General features: G+C 43.0%; 1 protein-coding gene, 1 long non-coding RNA gene and 1 pseudogene across 5 annotated transcripts; 1 reads left to right on the forward strand and 2 right to left on the reverse strand.

The window, feature by feature from the left end:
• Positions 1-2,898: 2,898 nt before the first annotated feature.
• PHF11 (PHD finger protein 11) lies at positions 2,899-27,571 on the forward strand. 3 transcript variants are annotated; one of them, XM_081855705.1, is made up of 10 exons: positions 2,899-3,017; positions 6,088-6,221; positions 8,839-8,946; positions 10,713-10,846; positions 17,672-17,718; positions 19,072-19,136; positions 19,582-19,651; positions 24,441-24,563; positions 25,882-25,953; positions 26,592-27,571. In XM_081855705.1, exons 2-10 carry the CDS (start codon positions 6,114-6,116, stop codon positions 26,753-26,755), a joined length of 891 nt encoding a protein of 296 aa, XP_081711831.1. In that variant the 5' UTR covers positions 2,899-3,017; positions 6,088-6,113; the 3' UTR covers positions 26,756-27,571. The 3 variants fall into 3 exon arrangements, with proteins under 3 accessions (XP_081711831.1, XP_081711832.1, XP_081711830.1); XM_081855706.1 differs by lacking the exon at positions 2,899-3,017 and adding an exon at positions 3,512-3,644; XM_081855704.1 differs by lacking the exon at positions 2,899-3,017 and adding an exon at positions 5,846-5,976.
• Positions 3,902-5,551, reverse strand: LOC309338438 (glutamine amidotransferase-like class 1 domain-containing protein 1 pseudogene; annotated as a pseudogene). The gene has a single exon. The product of its transcript is annotated as a glutamine amidotransferase-like class 1 domain-containing protein 1 pseudogene (transcript).
• Positions 6,233-17,665, reverse strand: LOC309338497. Its single transcript, XR_014154939.1, has 3 exons — positions 16,536-17,665; positions 8,445-8,608; positions 6,233-7,369 (listed from the first exon to the last, which is right to left on the reverse strand). It is a non-coding gene; the product is annotated as an uncharacterized lncRNA (long non-coding RNA).
• Positions 27,572-27,954: the final 383 nt, after the last annotated feature.

Below are 27,954 nucleotides of genomic sequence, written 5' to 3' on the forward strand. Positions count from 1 at the left end.
CGGCAAGAACCGGCCCATCTGCTTCATCCAGCCAAGTCTCTCTTACACATGCCAGGTCAAGTCCTCCATCCACGATCAAGTCATGGATGACAGCCGTCATGTGAGTCATTGACCTGGCATTGCACAACAGCTCCTTAAGGTCGTGTGGGTCTCCCTTGTTGATTCCAGTATCCTTCTAGTCAGGATCAGACCCGGAGGCAGAGATAGCCTTCAAACAACGACTCAACCTGCCTCCTCGGGAATGACGTGGTCTGGTCTTAGCGTAACTCCTCTTCCTGCCTCTGATCACTGAGATTGGGTGTCCCAGTGCATTTGCCTCTGTTGGCTGGGGCCCACTCCCAGGCAGCATTGACCATCTCCCCTTAAGAACAATTTATAAACAATACAATAACCAAAAAAACCATGGGGGTGGGGGGAATAAAATTATACCTAAACTAAACCAGAGCTGGATCCTCTTCAAAAGAAAGATTCTGGTTTTTCCAATTGCAAACATCTGCGCTTGTAAACGGCGCATGTTGCATAGTAAAAGTGCCCTTGGCGTTAAGCAGCTCCAAGGGGTCATACACCCGGCGGAGCGGGGTCACCAGATTGGACCAGGCAGGGGTATGGGGCCTTTGGGTTTTTTACCCCGAAAAAAAATACCCTTTTGTACTGCCTTTTCGTCCACTTCACCTCCTTTTCTAAGTCCTTCTAAATTCTTCAATCCCAGCAACATTTTCCTCCTCGCTTTCCTCCTCATCCTCATCCTCTCTCTCCTCTTTGAAGTACGTTAACAAGGTAACACAGGTGATAATTGCAGAAGATTGCAGGTGATACTCTGGCATCTAAAATCATTCACACAAACAGAAAGCTTAAAAGCACAAAAAACATGTACCAGATGCTGGCTTTGCTCAAGGTTAAATGTGATTATAGCATGTTGTTGTTGTTGTTTAGTCGTGTCCGAGTCTTCGTGACCCCATGGACAAAAGCACGCCAGGCACTTCTGTCTTCCACTGCCTCCCGCAGTTTGGTCAAAGATTATAGCATATACACACACAAATTGCAGCAGAGATTAAATCACAAAAGAATGAGATCCTCTCGGAAGGTAGTATACTACTGTGATTATCCTACCTTTGCCTCTAAGATATGCATGTTTTAAATTCTTTCTGCAGAATATTCACTGCGAAATGGAGTTTTGTTGGGCTGCACTTGAAAGTTGATTGACTTTTTTTCTGACAGTTTCCCCCTATTATTTATCTGCAAGTAATTTTAATCTTGATATACATATTCACGTACTTAATTGACCTAGGACAGTGGTTCAGCTAAAATTAGGGCACTACAGTAGGTTACGTGCTACCTGCTGTATGGCTGAATTTTCTTATAAGAAAACATCTGATAACAGTTTGAAAGGGTATTCCTATTAAACAGGAGGAATAAGCAACTAATGCTGACTTTCAGATAAGTGACATCAGAACTCAAAGAAACAGCAAAGAAAGAGCACACACTGTATTCAGAATGTTTAAGAACCCACAGTAGACACTGACTTGATGACCATGCTGAGTAAGTATAAACTCATTTCTGCATCTGAATGGCATACAGAAGGAGACAGAGTGCAACTCAACTTCTAACACCAACTTTTTGCATATCTATTTAATTAGATTAATTAATCTTAATTAAGATTCCTGGCCAACGCACCAAGAAATGTAGCCTTATTAGACTTTACCGATTGGTAGGGTGAGTGTTGCTCCCAGAACAGGGAGGAAGGAGTCAAATGACACTGAGGTTTGGTTCAGAGAAAGTTTGTTCTGCTCTCCAGATAGCAGAAGGCATATATATATATATATATATATCTCTATATATCTATCTATCTATCTATCTATCTATCTTGAAGTGTCTCAGTTGGAGTTGAAGAAAAGGACTCATAGCTGCTCACCTGGGAACAAAGGCTGCACCCAGAAGTATCCCCAAAGCATAATCCTGCTCCTTAAAGGATCCTGTCAAGAGAAGAAAATAGGCATTTTTGCAGATAATGTGTCCTTAGACATTTGTTCATTGTCATTCACTTTCCCTACTTGGGAACCAGACATGGGTTGGCTCACCCAGCTCTGATGAAAAAGCTAGAGCTGAATGGTATCAGCATGGGGATGGCACTCCAGTCCACAATACCAGACACCCTCAGAGACACATTGAACTTTGAAAGACAACTTCTATGGGGTGAGGCAACAATCCTGTCTTCTGGAACCTGACAGAAGAATTCCAGGGCTTGCAGAATGAATGGCCACCAAGAAACCAAAGAAATGAAGGTGGCTTTGCTCCTGTCCCTCCTCAAAATCGACCACCTAGTGTGTATATATAGGAACCCTTATTTGTTCAAACAAATCCAAGAGAATATGTGACAGGGAATTTGTTAGGGGTCTGTTGGCCAGGGCCCTCCAAGGAATGCCAAGCAGGCAGTGAAGTCAGGCCTTAATACTAGTGTATGCTGGAAAGTCAGCAGAGAACTGATGTCAACAGTACTCTTGCACATTTCTGTGCTCCATGTGTGTCTGCTATTAGCCAGTTCTATGGTTACTCTCTAGGAGTTGCAACCCACCGGCAAATCTAAGCCAATTGGGAATTTACGCAAAGCGCATGTGCTGGGGGTTTTCCAGCTCCATTCTTCCCAACTTCTGCCTAAGTGTAGCCGCCTGCAATGTTGACTCCTTGACGCTCCTACTAACTTGGGAGTCGCCCTTCTCGGCTGCTGCTGCTGCTGCTGCTGCCGCCATTCTTCTAGGCGCGCCCGCCGGTCCTCGCGGCTCGAGGGCCGGCCTGCGGGCGGCTGAAACGGCGACGCAGCGACCTCTGGCGGGCGCGGCGGAAAGACCCTCCAGCCAAGCCTCGAGGTTGCGGCGGAGTGTTTGCCTCTGGAGAGCGAGGCGGGCTCTGGGCTCCGCGCGCGCGCAGCGGGAACGTCCTCCGCCGGTGACGTCACCCGGGCCTTGCGGAAAAGGCGCTGCGGGAGTCGCCGCCGCCGCCGCCGGGGCCGCTGCAGAAGGGTGAGTGGCGAGGGCGGGACGGGGCCGCGCGCTCCCCTCCTCGGCTCCCGAGGCCGCGCCTCCCCGGGCGGGGACGCTGCGGGTGCGCGAGGGAGGAGGGCGGCCCCCGGGGGCCGGGAGAGCCGGGCCGCCGTGGCCGAGAGGGCCGCCCGCCGCTGAGGAACAAAGGCGGGGAGCGGGGAGCCCAGGGGAAAGAGCCCTCGAGGCGACGAGCGCCTTCTGGGCCAGCCAGAGGCTGTGCCCGCCCCACGGAGGATTGGGGTGGTGCTCCCTGCCTTACGGGGCCATGGGCTGCCTGCTTCTTCGGAAGCCGACACGGGATCCATCGGTTTCCAATAAGCACCAAGGGGCGGGGGGGGGGGAGAGGGTTGTAGCAAAACTAGTTCAAGTGTTCCTGGGTGACCTGCTTATCTGGCTCCCTTTCAGTCTGGATTCAGGCCTGGTTTTGAAACTGAATCATTCCTGGTCACTCTGATGGATTTGGCGGGGGGGGGGCGGGGTAGAGAGAGAATAACCTTTTTCTCTTGATCTCTCAGTGACTTTTGATACCAGTGATCTTGCTGGATCAGCTGTGTGGGATTTGTATTGGAGGCAGGGTATTCCAGTGACGCCATTTCTACCTGCACAGTTGAGTTCCCAAGATTGGCATTGAAGGGTTGCTCCTTGACCCCATAGTAAATGTGTTACGGTGTTTTGCAGAGCACCACATTGTCCCCAAAGCTGTTAAAACATGTACAGTATATGCAGCTGTTAAGAGCAGTCATTGGAAATTGTGGAGCATCTTGTGGGGGCTTGTAGAAAGATAGTTTAAAAATGGCCAACTATCCCTCAAACATCTAGCCTAGAATGCTTTGTATCTTATGTCTTCATTATATATATATATAAAGAGGGTGAAATTATATTTATTGAGTCCAACTTCAACAGCTTCTCTAACTTTCTTCTGTGGTCATAAAAAAATGGACTTGTACAATCATGGGTGGTACAAAAAAACTAAATAAAATTATCTTTAAAAGCATTAAGCGAACCAACCAGCACACATACCACAGCCCCAAGACTAAATGCCTTTCCATTCAATTGTTGTATTTCCACTTTATAGAATCTTCATGGTCTTTGCCTTACAAAAAAAAGTTGAGTTGACATTATCTAGAATAATTTTTGTAGCTTACTGAACTGAAGCTTATTTTAACTTTCAGCTAATGTCAATACAGCAGTCTTTTTATCACCTGCAATCAAACTCAAAACTCCTATGTGAAAGTGTAACAAATATTTTACTTTGTATTGTTACGTTATCATTAATTGCCACAACTGTAAACTAATACCATATAGTCCTGCACAAGGATGAGAATTTGGAGACATATAATTCAAGTGTTCAGCTGTTGACAGAGCTACAAACCATGGTTTTTCATGTTAATTTTTAACCAGGCTTTTTAGAATCTGTATTAACACAAGATGGAACAATGTTTTTCAAAAAAGCAGGAAAACATAGTTCAATTAATGTTTTTACCACATGATTTACAGTCCCCATCCTTACAAATGTGCAGCGTTCTCCTTTCTCAAAGTCAAAGACTTCTATATTCTTCCCATTTACAAAGAGCACCATCATTTTCTGCTTCCATTGCAAAGAAAAACAAGGTTCTGGACAGCTGCAACTGTAGAATTTTCATTCTGTCCGGTGACAAGGTGTCTGTCCAATACAACATGCACTGCATCTGCTTTGCTGGCGCTATAGATAGCTCCAGAATCTTTTGCAAAGTCCTCAAAGATAATAGGCCAACTGGCAAAACTAGGCAGTCTTATTAGTTCATACACACAGGGACCTGTTAAGCTGTATTCCTGAAATACCCAGGATTTGTCCTCATTTGTGGCATAGCATAAGGCGGCAGCTCCATGTCCAACAGCACATATGGGTTTGTTTTCAGAGCTGAAATGCTGCAATATTCTAGCTAAGTAACCACTGTTTGCCAGATCCACCATGGCACCAGGACAGTCTGGAATCAACAAAGCATGGTATCTGGCACCATCAGTTGATTCCAGCTTGGCAGGATTTGCGTAAGATTTCATTCGGAAGTCCTGGATCCAACGCATGTTTGCCTCATTAACACCAGTGAAATCAATTGACTTTCCCCCTGGAGTAGCAACCTGTAGATTAAAAGCAGAGCTTGCCAGGCTAAAAGAGTGAAGGAAGGAATCAGCAGATACCCGTGCTGGCCGCTATGAGGCACGTCGGCTTGCTGAACCTCTCTGACATGGTGGCGGCGGCGTCGTCCGCGGAGCCTCCCCGCGGGAAAGAGGAAGCAGGCGGCAGCCGCCTTCTCATGCGCTCCCGGGCCGGCGGAGGGGGAAAGCCTAGCAGCGCCTGGCATGTCTTCATTATATGAATTAATATCTGAGTGCTTTGATTTTTTTTTTGTTGCAGTTTATTTTGTATCTTGTTTATAAATGAAAAATCAAACAAAACACAGTGAGTCTTCCTTCAACATTCCTGAAGGTCTTCATCTGTGGAATGTTCCTTTCTTGCCTACCTTTCCCCCTAAGTCAGATGTATATATTTAAGATATATTAGTGTATTTATAACTATTTTGAACTGTATTCAGATGCTCAGTGGTTGCAGTTATGATTTTTATTTGTAGTTCTGTTTTTTCTTCTAAAAACTTTAGCATTGCTTTTTAAAATATTAAGTAAATGCCTTTAAATAAAATGTAAAATACATCATGTAGACTGTCTCCTTCATTGGCTAGAATCCATAGTAGCACCTATAAGTAGACTTCTGCTCAGTGAATAATTTCACCAGCAGAAGGGAGAGAGAGATGACGACTGCTGATTTCCTTCCCCCTGCAGTGTCTTGTACCCAGAATCAGCTCTGGAGAGTTGGGAGACATCAGTGAAATCTCTTCCCTTTTGCCAGTGGATCCCTCCACTGGATTAAAGGCCTCTAGTTTCATTACATTTGGGGAGCAAAGTAAGACTTTTAAAGAAGTTCACTGATAACATTGAGGATATTCCAGTTACATGCATCTAGAGTTCAGGGATGGTGTCTGTGTTGTGCTAATCTTTAAAATCCTTTTCTAAGGTGACTTTGCTAAGCTAACTTGGATAATGGCAAAGATGGTAAGAAGACAGTGTGCATTTTGCCCAGATGATGAAGAATGTGCCATTATGTATGTTGCTGAAGGACAGAACCTTGCAGTTCATCAGGATTGTTTGGTGAGGATTAATTCATTTTTCTTTTTACACAAAACCCAAAAAGGGTTCTCTAATTATTGTTACTAATAAATTTCAGCAATAGTTTTTCTCTAATAAACACATCAACTACAATAAGTTCCACAACCATTCCTCCCTATTAAACAATAATTATTTCCATCTTTTTCCACACAAGAGTCTGCCCCTATGATCATATATTAAAATAACAGTTCATACTGGTTTTTTTATTATGTATTTGTAAATTCACACCCAGTTCCATATCCTCCCATCCCATTTCCTGTTGTATTTGCCATGGTTTTCCATCCTGATTTTTAAATAAATGTCTTCTTAAAGCCAGAAAGTAGCTCACATACCAGATGTAAATTTTCATCGGCAGACAGAGAAACCTCTCTAAGACATAAATTATAACCGTCTCAGAGAGACTGGAGAACAGGAGGCTTTTGCCGACCCTATGCCCATTAGGGCTCTCATGTGGCTTTGGGGCAAGATGTTGATTCCTCTGCTCTTAAGGTGCTCACCCCCATTCAGGTTCCAAGGAGCTTCTCGGTCTCCTAACTTTTAGTAAACAACTTTTTCAGAGCATCAGAGGTTAATTCCCTGTCAGAGTGAATTCAATAGCCAAAATGTATGTCTGGCTATCAATCACCATGCAGCCATCTCTGTTGGCAACCTGCCAACAGAAGACATTGAGTCCACCTTGTTCCCTCCCTGGAAGTCTCCCTTCCCAGCTGCAGCTGCTGTTCTTAAAGCCATGGATGGCCTGGGTGAGGCTGTTGCTCAGCTGGACTTGATTATTATTATTTATTAAATTTGCATACCACTCTTCATCCATAGATCTCGGGGTCTAGGATACATCTGGTATAGGATGTGGAAGGCTCGTCTCTTTTTATAGTGTTAGTAAGGCAGTTTCTATGCCACATTCAATCCTGAATCCCAGCTGAAATGGATCCAGGAAACCAGTTTCATACAAGAGTGCCTGCCTCTAGTCAGATCTGTTGTTGGACTACAACTCCTTGACCACTGCCACTGGTCATGTTGGCTGGAATTGATGGAAGTTGGTACTCCAAAACATTTTGAGGGCATAAGGCTGGGGAAGGCTGTTGCATACCAATGCATTCTCTTTCTATGGTTCTCTTTCTATAGAATACTACCTGTGGGACAAATGACAAAATAGCAGAGGAGCTTAGTTGTAATATAAAGATTGGTCTCATAGTTAAACTAGATGGCATAACTATATTACCAGCTCTGTTGACACTTCAATAGTAATTTTAACTGCTTTAAAATTCTGTAGATATTTAGTGACAATTTCTGTCACAATTGCACCTATTATTATTATTGTTGTTGTTGTTATTAATAATATCCTGCCCATCTGGCTGGGCTTCCCCTAGTCACTTTGGGCGGCTTCTAACACTTATAAAAGCCAAGTATAATGGGGGATGACCACCTCCCCTGTCTTTGCTCCTTTGCTTACTACCGGTTCTTGCATTGTCAGTGATTGGACTAGCTGACCTTTGGGTCCCTTCCAACTTTGGAATTCTATGATTCCACCATTGCTCTTGAACTGAGGAGGCTCTTGAAAAATGTCACTCTTGTTCTGTGGCATGCGTGCCTGTTTGTGTGTGCATGCAGAGTTCACCTTTTGTTCTATTTATGACCTAGTAACACAAAGAGGGCCCTTGGGGTCACCAGATGTTGCCAGTGGAGACTGGCAAGTGTTGGGAAATAAGGTGTGCAGATGGGGAACCAAATAATGCAATTGCAACTTGGTACTGCTTTCTAATATTTGGCTACTTCATTGTAGCAATGACTGTCTTCAAGCGTACTATATATACTATGGTTCTTTCCTACTTACCGTATTTTTTGCACCATAACACTCACTTTTTTCCTCCTAGAAAGTAAGGGGAAATGTCTGTGCGTGTTATGGAGCGAATGCCTGCGGGTGGTGGTGGTGGTGGGGAATCTGCTGCAGTCGTGAGCAGAGGATCCATGGTTCCCCTTCCTTCCCTCCTCCGTGGTTACAAAGTATGGATCCACATGGATCCTCAGGATTTTTGCATTGGGCTACTCCAAACTCACTGTCAGATCACATGTCTGTGGCCACAGCATGAACCACAAAAATCATATATCCACTATTTTGTTTAGAATATTTTTTTTCTTCTTTTCCTCCTCTAAAAACTACGTGCGTGTTATGGTCTGGTGCGTGTTATAGAGCGAAAAATACGGTACATTGCATGGTAGAGGGAGGTGAGATGAAGAGAAAGCTTCCTTTGTGAGCTGGGTTGACTATCTTATCCTATTTCAGTGCATCCCTTATTCAGTTTAGATACAGGGTTCTTGAACAGCGCCCTGTCTTCTAGGAGACTGGAACAGCAAGGGGTGGTATGCTCAACCTGGAAAAGTGGTAGTTAAAATAAAATTCAAGTATATACATTATTTTGAATGGTTCTTAATTGCAGATAAGTTGCAGATAACTATGCAAAAGAAACTAACATTGTGCAAATCTATGAGAGAACACTTAAATCAAATCTCTTCCCAACTGTTGCTGCTGTTCCTTATTGCTTCATTGTAGTATCTCCTGGTTTGATTTTTACTTCCTTTTAATTTATGTTTTTATTTTTAGCTATATTCCTCTGGATTTGTGGAATCTGAAGAACATAACCCTGATAATCTCGATATAAGGTTTGATGTGGCTTCAGTAACGAGTGAAATAAAAAGAGGAAAGAGGCTGGTGAGACACCAACCTTTTACATTTTTATGTGTATAAAAGCAGACTATGCAGAATTAGTTCAGAATTATTTCTTTTGATGCTAAGGTCAGAGTTATTTAGTTAAGAGGCATATACTGGCAAGTATTCTGAGAAAAGAACACTTTAACACAGGGGTCAGCAAACTTTTTCAGCAGAGGGCCAGTCCACTATCCCTCAGACCTTGTGGGCGGCCAGATTATATTTTTTGGGGGGAAATGAACAAACTCCTATGCCCCACAAATAACCCAGAGATGCATTTTAAATAAAAGGACACATTCTACCCATGTAAATACATGCTGATTCCTAGATTGTTCTCGGGCTGGATTTAGAATGCGATTGGGCCAGATCCAGCCCCCGGGCCTTAGTTTGCCTACCCATACTTTAACATAATGCTCCTCAAAAAAACCAACCCTGCCATTATAATAGCAATGAAAGACTTGCTTTGTTTGGCAATCACTCTTCCTCAACAGATTTCTCCAAAATGAAGGGAGAAGCAATAGTCTTGGCTAAATGTCTGGCTTTTCCCCTCAAAGCATCCCTTGTGCACTCTTAAGAACTGTACATAAAATCCCATCAAAAGGATAAAAAAATGTTAGCGCCAATTTGAAGTCTGAATTCTTACCATCATCAGATATACATCCTATTGTATATAAGGTAACTGTAGTCTTGATTGCAAATTACATTACCCAGTGCTTTTCTACTAGAAATGTAATAGCTGCTGGCACCTGTCTGTCTCGAAGTGACCTTCCCGGAGCACATGCCTGGGCAGTGTATCTGAAGGTCCTGGGCTGCTCAGACAACAAATCCCCTGTGCCTCTCAACCTCGTTGATGGGGTCCAAAGGAAACCATCCAACTGTCTTAGGGACTACACTCCAGATTTGTGTAGGGTTTACTATTCCTTAGATTTTTCTTCTCCCGAAGGTATCCTACAAGGGCAGCAGAAGGCTCCTTCTACTTGATGGGCTCCCTTCCCAGGTTGATGAGCCCCATCTGCCCCTCACTTCCCTCAACAGCACATGCAGAAAACCACCTTTTTAACCATTGGATCCACTCTTGGTCTTGTCCGCTCAATCGGTTGGAGCCTCTCTTTGCATGCAAGGAAAGTCCTTAATCCACTAAAGGTCTGAGACCCATTGGCTCCATACACCTGGTTTAGCCACCCAGTCAAAGCCATTTCCTGGGCTGGGGCTTCTGTCACATGCTGACCGCTTCTAAGAGGTGAGAGCTAAGGGCAGGGTGAGGACCAGAGGTGGACAAACTATCTCAGAAGGAGCGGGACGTGTCTCCCACCAGAGGTACTACCCCACTCATAGCAAATGGAATATATGGGATGTTATCAATAGACAATTTAATAATTATTTCATTGAAATAATTGTATGGAGATACCATGAAGGCTGCGACCACATAATTTTAAATTAAAGAATATAAATGCAAAGAAGTGTGGGGTAGAGGCCCAGGCTAGCCAAACCTTGACAGAAGCAAAGCATTTCTCGTAACCAAATAATTTAAAAAATGTTTCTCTAGTTAAAATTGCAACAGAGAGTTAGTAATGATTGGAGAAAGTTAGACTGCAATTTTAACCCCTGTTCCTGGCTGTAAGTCGCATTGAATTCAGGTAGGACTTATGAGTACCCATTCCAAAGACTGTGGTTTAAAAATTTTGGTTCACTGAAAGCTAAGATTGCTAACATCAGAACCAACCTGATATGGTACAGTTTGTTTAGACTCAAAAACCCATTTTTTGCAGATATGCAATTTCTGTCGCAAGAAAGGAGCCACTGTGGGCTGTGAGATAAAAAACTGTCGCAGAAGTTACCATTATTTCTGTGCTTTGTGTGATGATGCTGCAATAGAAACAGATGAAATTCAAGGCATTTACCGGTATTTAACAAATTCTTTTCTAAAATTTGTTGCATTTTGAGAATTTTCTTCCATTTATCTTTTATTTTGACACCATTATTGGGGTGGTTGGGTGGTACTGTCTTTGCCTGTTGGTGGCACCCATCTGTCTTTGGAGACAATGCAGGGGTGTTCCTTTGCGGGTGAAGTCAAATTGCTGGAAGATCACAGCACCTGCTGTGGCACCTAATGGCCAGATAATAGACCTCGCCTGGGCTGGTTCACTCCAGCGGAGATCCCTACGTGGGCCGGATCGCATTCACACCCGATTTCCGGCATCTGCGCAGACACGATTTCCAGCGTTGGTGTCCGCACAGATGCGATTTCTGGCACAGCGGAAGTGAGTCCCTGTGCGCCGGTTTAGCGCAGCACATGGGGACTCACTGAGCAGGCGGCTCAGTTCAGAGACGGCTTGTGGGCTGGTTAAACGACCCCCGTGGGCCACTTTTGGCCCATGGGCCTTAGGTTGCCGACCCCTGTAATAGACTATTCAGTCAGTCCCTCTGCTGACTGAAGGCTTCCATTAGTGAAAGCTTTTTCAAAATTCCCCTTTTGTCCTGCACTCCCATCCACTGCTCCAAAGCACCCCCTAATCCTCTCGAGCAGGTTTGGGGAGACCCAGCAGAGTTGCAGAAATAAGGGGAAGGTAGGAAAATTGGCCCTCTTTCTTTTCACAGAAGCTTCCTCTGCAGTCCAAAAGCCTTTCATGAGTGAAAAACACCACCCAATATCTGAATCTAAACAATCCTGAGAACCAGCAAAATAAACTTTTTTATCCCCCAGAATTGGATGTGGGGGATATTCATGATATGCCCGCTTTTATAAGTTACTCACCTTGGCTGTCAAATCCACCTACAAGGTGGCAGAATTGAGCACTTGCCTTGCCGTGGCGAAGGGGCTTGAATAACTCAGAGAAGCTATGAACTATGCCATGCAGGGCACCCAAGATGGACAGGTCATAGTGGAGAGTTTTAACTAAACGTGATCCACCTGGAGCAGGAACCGGCAAGCCACTCCAGTATCCCTGCCAAGAAAACTCCATGGACAAAGACAGCAGGCATATAAAAGTTATGATGCTGGAAGATGAGCCCCTCATTTCGGAAGGCGTCCAACATGCTACTGAGGAAGAGTGGAGGACAAGTACAAGTAGATTCAGAGCTGATGAAGCGGCTGGGCCAAAGCTGAAAGGACGCTCAGTTGCGGATATGCCTGTAAGCGAAAGGAAAGTCCAATGCTGTAAAGAAAAATATTGCATAGGAACCTGGAATGTGAGAACCATGAACCTGGGTAAGTTGGATGTGGTCAAAAATGAGATCGCAAGACTAAATATTGACATTCTGGGCATCACTGAACTAAAATGGACGGGAAGGTGCGAATTCAGTTCGGATGACCATCATATCTGCTACTGTGGGCAAGAATCCCGTAAAAGAAATGGAGTGGCCCTCATAGTCAACAAAAGAGTGGCGAAAGCTGTACTGGGATGCAATCTCAAAAATGATATCATGATCTCGATACGAATCCAAGGCAGACCTTTTAACATCACAGTAATCCAAGTTTATGCACCAACCACTGGTGCTGAAGAAACTGAAATTGACCAATTCTATGAAGACTTACAACACCTTATAGAAATGACACCAGAGAAGGATGTTCTTCTCATTATAGGGGATTGGAATGCTAAAGTAGGGAGTCAAGAGATAAAAGGAACAACTGGCAAGTTTGGCCTTGGAGTTCAAAACGAAGCAGGGCAAAGGCTAATTGAGTTCTGCCAAGAGAACAAGCTGGTCATCACAAACACTCTCTTCCAACAACACAAGAGACGACTCTACACATGGACATCACCAGATGGGCAGCATCGAAATCAAATTGATTATATTCTCTGCAGCCAAAGATGGAAAAGCTCTATACAATCAGCAAAAACAAGACCTGGAGCTGACTGTGGCTCAGATCATCAGCTTCTTATAGCAAAATTCAAGCTTAAACTGAAGAAAGTAGGAAAAACCACTGGGCCAGTAAGATACCATCTAAATCAAATCCCTTATGAATACACAGTGGAAGTGAGGAACAGGTTTATGGATTTAGATTTGGTGGTCAGAGTGCCTGAGGAACTATGGATGGAGGCTTGCAACATTATACAGGAGGCAGCAACGAAAACCATCCCAATGAAAAGGAAATGCAAGAAAGCAAAGTAGCTGTCCAACGAGGCCTTACAAATAGCGGGGGAGAGAAGGCAAGCAAAATGCGAGGGAGATAGTGAAAGATAGAGGAAATTGAATGCACATTTCCAAAAAATAGCAAGGAGAGACAAGAAGGCCTTCTTAAATGAGTAATGCAAAGAAATAGAGGAAAACAACAGAATGGGAAGAACCAGAGATCTGTTCAAGAAAATTGGAGATATGAAAGGAACATTTCGTACAAAGATTACCGTAATAAAGGACAAAAGTGGTAAGGACCTAACAGAAGCAGAAGACATGAAGAAGAGGTGGCAAGAATACACAGAGGAATTATACCAGAAAGATATGGGTGTCTCATACACCCCAGGTAGTGTGGTTGCTGACCTTGAGAGTGAAGTCAAATGGGCCTTAGAAAGCACTGCAAATAACAAGGCCAGTGAAAGTGATGGTATTCCAGCTGAACTCTTTAAAATTTTAAAAGATGATGCTGTTAAGGTGCTACACTCAATATGCCAGCAAGTTTGGAAAATGCAGCAGTGGCCAGAGGATTGGAGAAGATCAATCTACATCCCAATCCCAAAGAAGGGCAGTGCCAAAGAATGCTCCAACTACCGCACAATGGCACTCATTTCACATGCAAGCAAGGCTATGCTTAAAATTCTACAAGGCAGGTTTAAGCAGTATGTGGACCGAGAACTCCCAGAAGTGCAAGCTGGATTTCGAAGGGGCAGAGGAACCAGAGACCAAATTGCAAATATGCGCTGGTTTATGGAGAAAGCTAGAGAGTTCCAGAAAGGCATCTACTTCTGCTTCATTGACTATGCAAAAGCCTTTGACTGTGTCGACCACAGCAAACTATGGCAAGTTCTTAAAGAAATGGGAGTGCCTGATCATCTCATCTGTCTCCTGAGAAATCTCTATGTGGGACAAGAAGCTACAGTTAGAACTGTATATGGAACAACTGATTGGTTCAAAATTGGGAAAGGAGTACAAGACTGTATATTGTTTCCCTGCTTATTTAACTTATATGCAGAATTTATCATGCGAAAGGCTGGGCTGGATGAATCCCTAGCCGGAATTAAGATTGCCGGAAGAAAGATCAACAACCTCAGATATGCGGATGACACAACCTTGATGGCAGAAAGTGAGGAGGAATTAAAGAACCTTTTAATGAGGGTGAAAGAGGAGAGCGCAAAATATGGTTTGAAGCTCAACATCAAAAAACCGAAGATCATGGCCACTGGTCCCATCACCTCCTGGCAAATAGAAAGGGAAGAAATGGAGGCAGTGAGAGATTTTACTTTCTTGGGCTCCATGATCACTGCAGATGGTGACAACAGTCACGAAATTAAAAGACACCTGCTTCTTGGGAGAAAAGCAATGACAAAGCTAGACAGCATCTTAAAAAGCAGAGACATCACCTTGCCAACAAAGGTCCGTATAGTTAAAGCTATGGTTTTCCCAGTAGTGATGTATGGAAGTGAGAGCTGGACCATAAAGAAGGCTGATCGCCAAAGAATGGATGCTTTTGAATTATGGTGCTGGAGGAGACTCTTGAGAGTCCCATGGACTGCAAGAAGATCAAACCTATCCATTCTTAAGGAAATCAGCCCTGAGTGCTCACTGGAAGGACAGATCCTGAAGCTGAGACTCCAATACTTTGGCCACCTCATGAGAAGAGAAGACTCCCTGGAAAAGACCCTGAAAAATGGAGGGCACAAGGAGAAGGGGACGACAGAAGACAAGATGGTTGGATAATGTTCTCGAAGCTACCATCATGAGTTTGACCAAACTGGGGGAGGCAGTGGAAGACAGGAGTGCCTGGTGTGCTCTGGTCCATGGGGTCACAAAGAGTCGGACACAACTAAACGACAACAACAACAACATGAACTCGGAGATATTGAAGAGTCAACAAAAGCGATTCATTTAGGTTGCCATCCTAAGGCTGCTTACGTCTCAGTAGGCATTAAAAGTCTTGTGTTGGATTTCGTGGGAAATATGCTGAATAAATTCTAAGCAGGGAGTGCCAGGGAAAAACCCAAGGTATTCATTTTAAATAATTTTGATTAGCTGACATGATAGACAGAGATGTGAGCCTTTGTAATTTGAAGTGCAGGAACTTTTGTCATGAGAACGTGGAGGCTCTTGTGAATAGTCATAAGAATTCCGATATTGGGATGTCCTATCTTGTTTTGGAGTCACTGGGACACTAGCATGATGGAGGGGCCAGAGGCAATTGAGCTATCAGGGAACAGCTGTTTTCAGGTGGTAACCAAGTTATCTCTTTTCACCTTCTAAATTGTGAAGAGCTTCTTGTCTGGCAGAATTGAAATTTATAGCTAGAGAGAGCTAATTTGAATGGAATTTTACAGACCTGACTAGTTTTCCTTTCTACAGTAGTTTGTTTGTTTTGTTTTATTTTATTTAAAGCATCCCAGAATGGCTTACAAGCGTACAAGCTAAAAGACACAACACAGAAAGGAGAAGGGATTGAGAGAGAGGAGGAAAAAAGTGAACCTAGCTACTAGTGCTTGATTACAGAGTTCTTCCTGTGTCCAGACGGAATGGCAATGGCTCAAAGAGGAGGAGCCAGAGGTTGCTTGGGCCTCAGCTGAGCAGATGGAGTGGCCCTGCTCCCCATCTCTCCCTCTGCTGCAGCCTGATGCAGTGACTGTTGCTAGATGCAGTTGGCGGGGGGACGCTTAATGGAGCTGGATTCTCAGCAGAACTGACAGCCTGACCAGCCAACTTAATTTTCATAATTTATTTTTTCATTGCCTAGGAAAAACTAGTTTAAAAACTTGCTCAGTTCTTAGAATTAATTTTGATATTACCTGCCAGCAAATTGAAGTTTCCCCTGAAATTGCCTTGGAGACAGGTTAATTAGACACCTGCATTTGTTTCCCACCTCAGAGTCATCTAAAACTTAGTGTGACATCAGCTTAGACAACTGGGAGAGAACACCAAGATCCCCTGAGCCAGAAGAACCTAGTCTCTCCTTCGCACCCCCATCACCAATTTATTAAATTTATTTGCACTAAGAAAGTCCCTGGAGTCCATTCTGCTTGCCTGCTGTGCTGCCCAAACTGCTGTAAACAACACAGCCAGCAAGCATCACTATATATGGGGAGGGGGATTAAAGTTCCATAGAAAAGCATTCAGTGGAGCCCCTCCTTTTGCTTTCTTTTTTTCTTGAAAGTTAACATAGCCAGCCAGGGCACCTTAGTTAACCTAGAATGGGGCAGGGCTGATCAGGGCCCCCTACCAGTCGAGTTATGCCATCTGGAGTGAACAGAAAGTGGAAAGGAAATGATGCATTCACTCCCTTTTGTTCATGTTTTAACCACAGTTAGTCACCCCCATCCAAGCTGCTCTTCCTCTGTCCTGCTTCTTCCCCCTTCCTTCCTCCTCCCCCTCCTCTTTTCAACTGTTATTTCTCCCATTCCAGTCCTCCTCTCTGCTTTTGTTTTTTATCTTTAACATCTTGAAGGTCTTCCTACCTGCTTCCAAGAATCCTTTGTTCATCACAGCCAATCAGGAAGTTTGAGGGGCTTTTGCCTATCTGCTTGGCTTAACACAGGCACACACAAAGTGAGATGGGCTTGGGAAGGGGGGCTCTCCTGCTGTCTCAGCACAGGCTTGTGAACTTTCGTTGAGCGAGTAAAAGGACTTCAGTGTATGGGACCAAGAGTTGCAAATGCTTCACATTCTCCTTCTTTTCTTTAAAAAACAAGGATAATTGAAATGCACAGCCATCAGAGCGTCATGACCTTAAAATAAAATAGTAATGTATATCTTTAGTCATAGTTTTACCTGAAATGTAATACTGAGGAAGTAATGTTTTAACAAAAACAAACCAGGCTGCTGTTGCAAAGAAATTACCCAGTTGAGTCTGATAAATGCAGCAAGCTCAGGAGATAGACTGAGTACATGGAGGTAGGAAGAGGGTCCATGAGATGTTAAAATAGTTTTTAAACTTAAAAGTAGCAGTGTGGGGCTCTGGTTTTAATCATCAGAGCAATAGTGATTGGTGGGAAGATGTTGAAATTTTCCCTTATGATATTTCCCCCTTTTCCCTTCCTGCCTTTGGGAATTGTTGCTCTGTGTAGCCTGCCTTCACCCTTCTGTGTGCAACAGCGCAAGGGAAGGAGAAGGCAAGGGCACAAGTGAAAATCCTTGCCTTAACAGGACCTTGACTTAGTGTTGCTTTGGATACAACTCAGAAGCTTTTGGACCCTGCCTCCTCGCCAAGGAGAGGGGCCTACTTCTGAAAGTTCCTGGAATGGAGAACTTACATACTTCAATAGTAAGGAATTTTATTTTCTCTGAAAATAAATGAATAGATGGCAGAATAATTTGTCACTATTTCATTGGTAAACACTGATCACTCCACTCTACATAGCTTGCCTGACACTCATGATTCTTTCTTGCAAAAATAGCACATCAAACCCTTTCTTGAATAGGCACTTGGTGTTGTCTTAGTGCTCCTTTCAGATAAGTATCAGTGGTACCATTCTTCCAGAACTGAACTCTTCACTGTGTCTTACTACATTTATGTACATTTTAATAGAAATGAATGCATTTGTTTATATATTAATTCAATTTCTTTTCTCTCGTTATTTCTCCAATGTATTAGAGTGTTCTGTCCAAACCATGACCCAGTCAAGAAGACAAGCTTTTATGGTTAGTTTTTTTTCTCATCAGACTCTTCTCCATGCTTCAAATAGTCATTTTTAGCAGATGCAGTAATGGAATATTTGTTTATACATTCCCCACTATTGAAACCCTTGACAAAAAGTGTGTCAAGAGTGCTTTTATAAAACACTGAAAACCAGTGTATTTTTTCTCCTACCCATATGAACAAGAGAACTACAAAATACTCACTATACAATTTACCATAGTAGGGGTTTTTTTTGTCAGAGGTCGGTCTGGTTCAGCAGTGATTTCTCCAGTTCAAGTTCCATGTGGAAGAGTTTTTCCAGTGGTTGCTGCTCATCACTGGACCCAATAAATGTTGTTTTCCTGATTTTGTCTCTCTGCAGCTCTTCAGAAAACCAAAGCCACCCTCCCTTCTGCCCTCCACAGCAACTAGCGCCTTGTAGATAATTCCCTGCTCACGTAGGTTGGCATCACGCATCAGCTGACATTATTCCTGATTATTCAGAAAATGGCCAGATTCCAATTAATAGAAAATTACTAATTTTCTCATAAGACCCACACAAATTGCCCACAAGGCAGCCTGATACTGTCTCTGCTCATTGCACCTGCAACATACATGCAGCTGCTCAGAGACTCTGAACTTCACATTTTGTGCAGGACAGAGGGACAGTTGAGTTGCTGCTTATCTAGCTTTCTTAAAATTGTTGTTTACAGTTTAAAGTAAATGTTGGTTCTTTCAAATGGTGGTATTTTCCTATCCACCAAATTGTATTACACACCAAAATACTTTTGTTCGTTCTTGTTTCTGTTCCTGCCAATTCCAATACACTTTTCAGAGAATACTTCCACCACCAACTCATTCTGATTTGACCCATGTTTTCCTTTTTCTTGTTTCTTGATAAAATTGTGCTGGGAGGAGCTTTTAGTACTTGCCTCATGACTGAAATGAGAGAGAGACTCAGGCTGTGGACACGGTGTGTTCTGTGGCTAAAAAGTGAAATGATAGCATGAAACTTAACTATACTGCCCCACAATTCTGTGATTGTTTTTCAAGACTGGTGTGTGACAGTATAGGGTAGTTCTTTGACTTGGCCCAAGGTGCAAAGAGGGGAAAAGAATTTATTGCACTCTTGTGCTAGTATTACTTGGACTTTCAAGATACAAGAAGTAGTATTTGTTAACAAAATCTCCATTTTGCCATTATGCCAATTCACTGGATGATTCTTAAGTCCTTATCATTGTAACTCTTAAGACGAATTTAAAAAGAAGTAATTCTAACGTGTTCTGTCTGTTTTTATAGTGTATCTTGCTATAACTTACTGAAGTACTATAATAAATTATCTGGTAAAATATAAGCAGCAGCTATCTTATTTCTAGATGAAGACAGCAAGAAGGGACGGCCCCCAATCCTAATAAACTCTTCCTGCAGTGGAAAAAAAATGGTAATTAATATATATTTTTAAGCCTTTTTAATGTCTACATCATGCAGTAAGTTTCCTCCAATGAGCCATGCTTCCTTGCTACATTGGTCTCACATGTGATTTAAGTCTGAGTTCTAATTCAGTTTGTTCTTTTTTGACCCATTTTAGTTTCTGACTGCTGCTAGGTGCTAAATCTTGGGAAATAAAATGTACATAGTTGAACTGTGTGTGCCACTTTGAGCTGCTTGGAGGAAAAGTGCTATGAATTAATACATGGATTACTTGGGAGATAATTTAGTTTAAGAAACAGCATATGCTTAGTGCAAAGCATGGATAGGATTCAGCTCTAATCTTGTTAACATATGAAGGTGGGGATTGTTACACTGGAAAAACGTGAACATTGTCATTAGTGTTCTGAAGAATACTGATAAATATGCAAACTTGTTTTTAAAAACACTTTTGACAGAATGATAATGAAACAGTTGCAGAAGAGAGCCTACAACAGGTCCTTAAGAGAAAAAACGACCAGCAGAAAGGTAGGACTTCACTGTGTTTGGCACTTGTTAGGATTTCTAGTAGCCTGTTCTGCAGGTTTTTGCCATGAATGTGACTCAAATTACAAAGATGGCCACTCATGATTATTATAGAGACCATTTCCTATACAGTGGTACCTTGGATTAAGTACTTAATTCGTTCTGGAGGTCCATTCTTAACCTAAAACTGTTCTTAACCTGAAGCACCACTTTAGCTAATAGGGCCTCCTGCTGCCGCCGTGCCACCAGAGCACGATTTCTGTTCTCATCCTGAAGCAAAGTTCTTAACCCGAGGTACTATTTCTGGGTTAGCGGAGTCTGTAACCTGAAGCGTATGTAACCCGAGGTACCATTGTATATATAAATGTGACTTGATACAGGTACCATTGTATATATATAAATGTGACTTGATACAGAAACATACTTTCTTCTGAGAAATATACAGTTCAGCAAATTGCTTAGACATTTGGGCCAAAAAATCTTTCTTTGCAAATATTCCCACCAAACTCATTGATTTCAACATTTTTTCTCTTCTCTCAGAATTGTTCCTAATTGGCTTCTGGATGGCTCAGATACTTAGGTATAGGTATAAGTGTCTAGTCTTCAGCTTTTGAGTAATCTTCACCTGACACTGGTTTTAAATTTACCTTCAATTCTGTTTCATAGGAGTTTCCAGGCCTTGCACATTATATGATGATATTCTTTTTTCAGGCATCATCACACTTTGTACTTTTTAACTTTCACTTTTTTCTATAATACAAAACTAGCATTATTATTATTATTATTATTATTATTGGGGACTTCCAGGTTAGTGCCATCGGCAATGGCGGAATTCCTCTGACTCAGAGGAACCCGCTCCGCAAAAATCGGTTCGTGCCGCCGCGGCGAAGGCGGAGACCCTCTAAAAATCCCAGGTGGAGGAAACCTGGGAACGTGGGATTCGGCGGACACCAGGAGCGCCCCCTCTACTCACAGGGAAACCCCTTTTGGGGGTTCCGGAGTGGCGCGGTGTTTCGAATCGACTGCTATTTTCGCGGAGTGAAGCCGCACAGCCGTTGCCGGAGAACGCTGACTTTTTCCTGTGGACATTTGGATTTCAAACAACAACCCGTGAGTAGAACGGAAATTGGACTCTTAAAATATTTTTAAATTTGGCACCGATCGGGGAAGGTCCAAACAGGAAGTCCGCCTCCCCTTTCTGTAAATAAACTAAAGCAAAGAACCTGTCAACTAAGGTCGTGGAGAGTTTTTTTTGTAAAGGACTTTAATTCTACTGATTGAGACTATCAGAAATTTTTCTGGGAAGCAGGGGAGCCTGCAGGAGAAGAACAAGATTTGGGATTTGATGTGCCACCCCCCTGGACCCGGGAGTGGTCTGTGAGAGCCCGTTGATGAGGAATAGAACAATTTGACAGCTGTCAAGCTAGCTGTCAAGATACAAAAAGAGGACTTTGTTTCTATTATCTATATTTGCTACAAGCTTATGTTTAAAACGAAGGAAGGACTGTTACAATTTAACGTATGGGACCTTTGGGTCTGTGCTGAAAGCAGTGAAAAGAAACTTAAATCCCCCTAGAGGGAGCTTTGGGATATTGCATTAAGGACCAGCTGAGAAACTGTTTTTTGACCTTGGACTGTTTAAGAATGGCGGTCAGGAAGGAAATTCAGTTTGAATTGAATAGGACATTCTTTCTCTTGGGAAAGTTGCAAGGTCAGATAAATGTTTTGACTACAAATGTTACAACTTTGGGCACAAGAGTGAGTACTAGCAAAGAATTTGATAAGAACTCGGCACAGGAACTTTATTCAACTGAACAAAAAGGAAAATGTGAGAAGGAGAATTATGTTGTCTCTGAAGCGAAGAAAGGGGGAGCCGTAACTCTACAGATGCAAAAGGTGAGCTACAATTTGGGGCCTGACATGATGGCAACAAGGAGAAATAAATATTTGAAGATGGAAGCCTGGCCTGAATTGGAAAATGAAAGATGGAGAGATCTCTTTATGTGGAGATCAGATGACCTTTGGATTACAAATCTGATTCAGGTGGAAGTTGGAGCTTTGGGGACCTTTGGATTTGAAAGGAGAGTGAAACAAGATTTGGAAGATCTTATAGGCCCTACTCTCAATTATGGAGATTTGGCTGGAAGGAATGTGGATGTTGTTGGGTTGGAGCTTCCCCGAGATTTGGTTTTTAATACTAAAGACTATCAAAAAGACTGGCAGAGGGGACATGAAAGAGATTTAAGAGCCTCGGATTTAAGATCTCCGGGTTGATGGCTTTTTGGAGATTGATGGACTTATGCTGGGGACTGAAACCGGGAAGGGGTGTGGGTGGAATGGAAATTGGGAACTCAATATGCATATAATATAATTTGTTTTTTTGTTGTTTTTTTTTATGAGAGTTGGGAAATTCATGGAATGGAATCTTTTCCGACCTTAGGGAAACGTATTAAGAATAAGTATAGATATAAAGCCTTGGATGAGAGTTAAGATTGGATAAAGTAAAAGCGGTTTTTAAAAAATATGGTAAATTTAAGGATTTTGTTAGGAAAGAGAGAATGTGCAAGGATTTGCTGAATTAACAATTTGAATTAGAATACAAAAACGGGAGGTGTGAGGAGGTCAAGGAAATAAGTTAAAGAAAGAAAAATATGTAAAGGTTTGATTTGTTTTTTCTTTTTTCTTTTTTTTTAAAATGATTGTATTTTTTCTCTTGTCTTTTTTTTTTTTTACTTTTTTGTAACCTTTAAAATTCTGAATAAATATTACTTTAAAAAATATTATTATTATTATTATTATTATTATTATTATTATTAATTTGTACCCCGCCCATCTGGCTGGGTTTCCCCAGCCACTCTGGGCAGCTTCCACAAAGACCAAAAATACACTAAGATGTCACACATTAAAAACTTCCCTGAACCTTAAGATGTCTTCTGAATGTCAGGTAGTTGTTTATCTCTTTGACATCTGATGGGAGGGTGTTCCACAGGGCGGGCGCCACTACCAAGAAGGCCCTCTGCCTGGTTCCCTGTAGCTTTGCTTCTCGCAATGAGGGAACCGCCAGAAGGCCCTCGGCGCTGGACCTCAGCGTCCGGGCAGAACGATGGGGGTGGAGACGCTCCTTCAGGTATACTGGGCTGAGGCCATTTGGGGCTTTAAAGATCAACACCAACACTTTGAATTGTGCTCGGAAACGTACCGGAAATGTAGGTGTCAGAGCTGCCCGAGGTCCCAGCTCACAAAGGACCAACGCCAGTTCCTTGTTATATACAAAAGTCTTTATTGAAGTTCAGTTTTGATTTCAAAGCCACGGCGCGCAGCTCTACGTCTCAAACTCTAGACCGCTGAAGCTCCGTCTGAATCTCCTCCCCCCAGACACCAGTTTAAGACTCTAGCCTTGCTCCACCTCTTCCTTTGCTCTTTCCTCCTCTGGGTCCGCCTGTCCACTGGGGTCTTGCCCTTTCTAGACTCTTCTGACGCTGAGTCTCCTGAGTCTTCCCCCTGCCTCCGGCGGGCTTTAGGACCTGGTTCCCAATCCGGGTTTTCTGCTGTCCCGTGCGCCTGTACATTTGAACTTGGCGCGCGCGCCCAGCCGGCAACCTTTCTCCTGACCGTTACACTGCTCCTGTCACTGCTTCCCCCTTCAGGGGGGCTAGCTGGACCTGACTTCCCCTCCGTTCCCTCACTCTCCGATAGAGGCGTGGTCAGCCCTGACTCATCTTCTCTCCCTACTGGAGGAGACGCTGGCCCTGATACATGGGACTCTTCCCCCCCACTACGCTCTGGTGGGGGAACTGGTCCTGATCTCCTGCTGCTGCTTTGGGAGTCCCCGCTGGCCCCTTGCTTCTGGTGCGTCCCCCCTGGGACCCCCCTTGCCCTGGCCATCGGCGCCCCCCTCTGGGAATCTTCTGAATCGCTGGAGAAGCTCATGGAATCTCTCGAGCCACTGTCATACTCCCCTACGCTGCCCTCAGATTCTTCCCCTTCGCTCTCCGTTTCCTCTCTCCCCTGTGCCTCTGCTCCTGAGCCCCTGACAGTAGGTCTTTCAAGACTGGTGTTATGTGGTCTCGGCGGCCGCTCCCAGTCACCAGTCTAGCTGCCGCATTCTGGATTAGTTGTAGTTTCCGGGTCACCTTCAAAGGTAGCCCCACGTAGAGCGCAAGTGGGAGATAACTAGAGCATGCACCACTCTGGCAAGACAGTCCACGGGCAGGTAGAGTCTCAGCCTGCGTACCAGGTGGAGCTGGTAGACAGCTGCCCTGGATACAGAATTGACCTGTGCCTCCATGGACAGCTGTGAGTCCAAAATGACTCCCAGGCTGCGCACCTGGTCCTTCAGGGACACAGTTACCCCATTCAGGACCAGGGAATCCTCCACACCCGCCCGCTCCCTGTCCCCCCAAAACAGTACTTCTGTCTTGTCAGGATTCAACCTCAATCCATTAGCCACCATCCATCCTCCATAATCACATTGTGACCACTAACAGGCCAATAACCTGGACCCATGGGTTTCTGTGGCAGAGGGGAAAGCCACATATAAACACACATTATCTAAGCTTTTGGCTTGTTCTTGAGCCTTTGCTGCTGCTGCTTTTCCCTGGTGGAGAAGTGATTGCTGCTTCAAAAAATATTTAAAGCATCCAGGATTTTAGTGTAACTATGACTTGAGAGTATCTTGCAAGCTAAAAAACAAAATGTCTTGAAAGTAAATTTCTAGCTCTTGCTAGAAAGAGCTTCACAATGCCAGTAGATATGGAACTGTTTGAAAAAGGATGTATTTCTCTCTTAACAGTAAGGATAGACTTTTTAAGGAAGTGTAAGCAGGCTGGGCTTCTTGATGAAATCTTTGAGGAAATGTTAGACACTCTTCACCTTGCGCAAGAAAAGCTGATGGATGACAACACTTCTGAAGCAGGTACTGGAAAGTGTTTTTAAGTCACAGCCATTTGGGACAGTTGCTAATTTGAGCTTTTTGGTCCAAGTCATGACCTGTGAATGCTTCCGTAGGGCTTACCTCTCAGGAACAAGACTGCTTGGCCCTGTTTATTTCTCATGTTCTTTTTCCCCAGCCTACTGTTGCAGGATGAGTTTTTGACTCTCCCCTACAGAGCACAAATGCACAGTTGGGCTTTGGGGCACCCTGTGACCTTCCCTTGCAACAGGTTTTAGTGGAAGCGGAAAGAGAAGACAGGTTAGGTGCAACAGCCCTGATACCCCTGGGTTCAGGGGGAGGTCATGACCATTTTATACACTGGCATGACTTTATTTATTGTATGCATTCATAGCCCAGCCTTCACCAAGCATGGTGGGTTACATACAGCTCAATAACCTATTTTTACTGAGTATACAGGTGAAACTAATATATGAGATAAACTCATGACACGCAAAGCGAGATATGCCAAGCCTTTATTTGTTATAATTGTGATGATTATGGCGTACAGCTGATGAAAACTCCAAATTAACAATCTCAGAAAATTAGAATATTGTGAAAAGGTGCAGTAGCTATCAAGTCAACACAGCTGTCTACCAGGAGATTTTGGAGCACTTCATGCTTGCTTCTGCCGATGAGCTTTATGGGGATGCTAACTTCATTTTCCAGCAGGACTTGGCACCTGCCCACACTGCCAAAAGTACCAAAACCTGGTTCAGTGCCCATGGGATTACTGTGCTTGATTGGCCAGCAAACTCGCCTGACCTGTATCCTATAGAGAATCTATGGGGCATTGCTAAGAGAAAGATGAGAGACATGAGACCGAGAAAGCAGAAGAGCTGAAGGCTGCTATTGAAGCTATTGAAAAAGTCTTCCATAACACCTCAGCAGTGCCACAGGCTGATAGCATCCATGCCACACCGCAGTAATTGATGCAAAATGGGCCCAAAGCAAGTACTGAGTACATATGCATGCTTCTACTTCTCAGAGGTCCAATATTGCTCTATTTGCAATCCTTGTTTTGCTGATTTCATTTAATCTAATTTTCTGAGATTTGGGGTTTTCATCAGCTGTATGCCATAATTATAACAATTATAACAAATAAAGGCTTGACATATCTCACTTTGCGTGTCAGGAGTCTATCTCATATATTAGTTTTACCTTTTAAGTTGAATTACTGAAATAAATTATCTTTTCCACGATATTCTAATTTTTTCGAGTTTCACCTGTATCCTTGGGTGTACTGTATATTAAAATCTGTGATCATGCAGAGGTATCAGCATGGTTTTGTCTCTACCCTCAGAATATGAAGAAACAGTAATGTCACTTTTTGACTGTGGCCTTTTTGAAAATATACTTGCAACAGCTCACTCTGGTATGTATGCATGAAGCAAAATTTGGAACTTCTCTCAATGACTACTTTTTGAGCCTGGGCAATCTGGTTTGGCATTAAAACCCAAGCACAAATGTCTCAGCACCAAAGTAGAATAGATCAGTTACTTGGTGCTGAAATAATTCAGACTGTTTGGCCTGATTATTCTTTTGATCTTACGAAGAAAACCACTTGCCTATTCTGCTTATTAGGCTGCATTTCTGGGACTAAGTCTTACTGAACTCAATAAGTAGACTATATTCCATTGTTCATTTTTAAGGAGTGGGAAGGAGAAGGAAATGAGTTATCAGTACTATACCGTCTATTTCCTGCTGTAAGAAGGGGCTGCCTGGCATAACTGCTGCATTGCTCTACCAATCCGTAGTCCCCCTTTGTGCCTTTTCAGGCATGAATAATAGTTATATACATTTCCCTGTAAAAAATGTTTTGGAGGGGGTTAATATTTTGACCCTTTTTGTAGAATTATGCTTGTGTATTCAGGTAACTGAAATTGCCTTTATGAAATCAGTTGATTGAAAGTACAGTCACAATGGAGAAGATAGAGAAACAAAGGAGTCATTTGAAAACAACAAACTTTTGCATTTTACATTAATACTAAGCATCAATTGTAAATTCTACAGGAACTGAAGAAAAAATTCAGCAGCTACTGCACACACGGGAAAGACTGGATACTCAGATTGAGCTTCTGAAAGATTTGAAGGAAGTAGTACTACCTGCCCCAGAAGACACAGCTAGTGTATCTAATAGTATCTCTGAACAACCTGCATATTTCTGTAACATTTGATCATGATTTCTCCTATCTGGTTCTCGCATAAAATCAACTTTCCAGTTAGATAAGTCTGCGTGTCCATATATAGCACATTTGTTATAACTGTTTTTTTCCTCTAATCATGACCGTGAGACACTTTTGTTCCAGCAAAGGCATTTTTTCTTTTGGTTTTGACGGTCAAATTCTCTTTTTGTCTATTGCCTATTCATTTATGTGATTATTTGGAAAGGCAAGGGAAAGTCTGTGTCCTCTTGATAGCCATCTCCAAGATCACGGCTGTCTTTCTGATCTATTCCAGTACAGGGAGAATCGGATGTGTTTACCATGTGTTCTTCATAGCTTCTTTGCAACTGAGTCTCTAGAACCAGGGCAGCTCCAGCCAGCAGGGCCAGGAGACATCAGTGAAGGGATGGAGAACCCAAGGTCAGCCTTCCTAAAGGATTGCACTGTGGTGCTATAATAGTTGTCACTACACATACTTTTTAAATCAATGGAAACGTCTTCTATCTGCTCCTTCAAGACACTTGACTACAATTGGTACTGAAATTAAACACCATAGTTTCACTTTCCAAAGAGAAAGTCAAACCATGAACCTTCGCACTTATAGTTTTACAGAATAGATCCTGTCTGTAAAATGACCCTGGCCTTGCAGTAGGAGCCCAATGGACATTAGATGTTTCGGACACCTCAGGAGGGCTTAATGTTAAAATGTTTCAGAGAATCAGTTTCTTAGAATCATAGGTAGTTGTGTGTGTGTGTAAAGAATATTTGCAATTGTTTGATTACAGAATTGTAAATAATCATTTAATAAAAGTGGGTTTTTTAAACAAAGTACAGCGATTTAAATTTGTATTTTCTACCTTCAACTACTGTCAAGGTAGTTACAGGACGCTTCCCATTTCAGCAACTTGGTCTGCTGACTTTCAAAAAGGGATTGGGGGGGGGGCGCGGAGATAGGACAAGGCAAAATCCAGTCCTCTCATCCCTCCCACCACCACACCATGTAAGTGCTTTCAAAACATAAGGACGCTAGCCATCTGTCTGGCAGATGTATACATTCAAGCAGCCAAAATACACAGGACTGAGATTGTGAATGTGGAAACTTTTAACAAACTGAAGATTCAAGTAGTTGGTTGAAGTTTCTGATGCAAATTGTGAGGGGGATTAACCAGATTTTCCATTGCAGTTTTTGTCCCATTAGTGAATATATGTTG

Source organism: Podarcis erhardii (assembly GCF_964252035.2).
Source record: "Podarcis erhardii genome assembly, chromosome: 3".
NCBI classification, from domain to species: domain Eukaryota; kingdom Metazoa; phylum Chordata; class Lepidosauria; order Squamata; family Lacertidae; genus Podarcis; species Podarcis erhardii.

Bases quoted from the DNA above. Each gene is read 5' to 3' on its own strand.
- PHF11 (XM_081855705.1), top strand. From the start codon at position 6,114: ATGGCAAAGATGGTAAGAAGACAGTGTGCATTTTGCCCAGATGATGAA. The intron at 19,137-19,581 runs GTAATTAATATA...CACTTTTGACAG, and splicing joins CCTGCAGTGGAAAAAAAATG to AATGATAATGAAACAGTTGC. The intron at 25,954-26,591 runs GTATGTATGCAT...TAAATTCTACAG, and splicing joins ACTTGCAACAGCTCACTCTG to GAACTGAAGAAAAAATTCAG.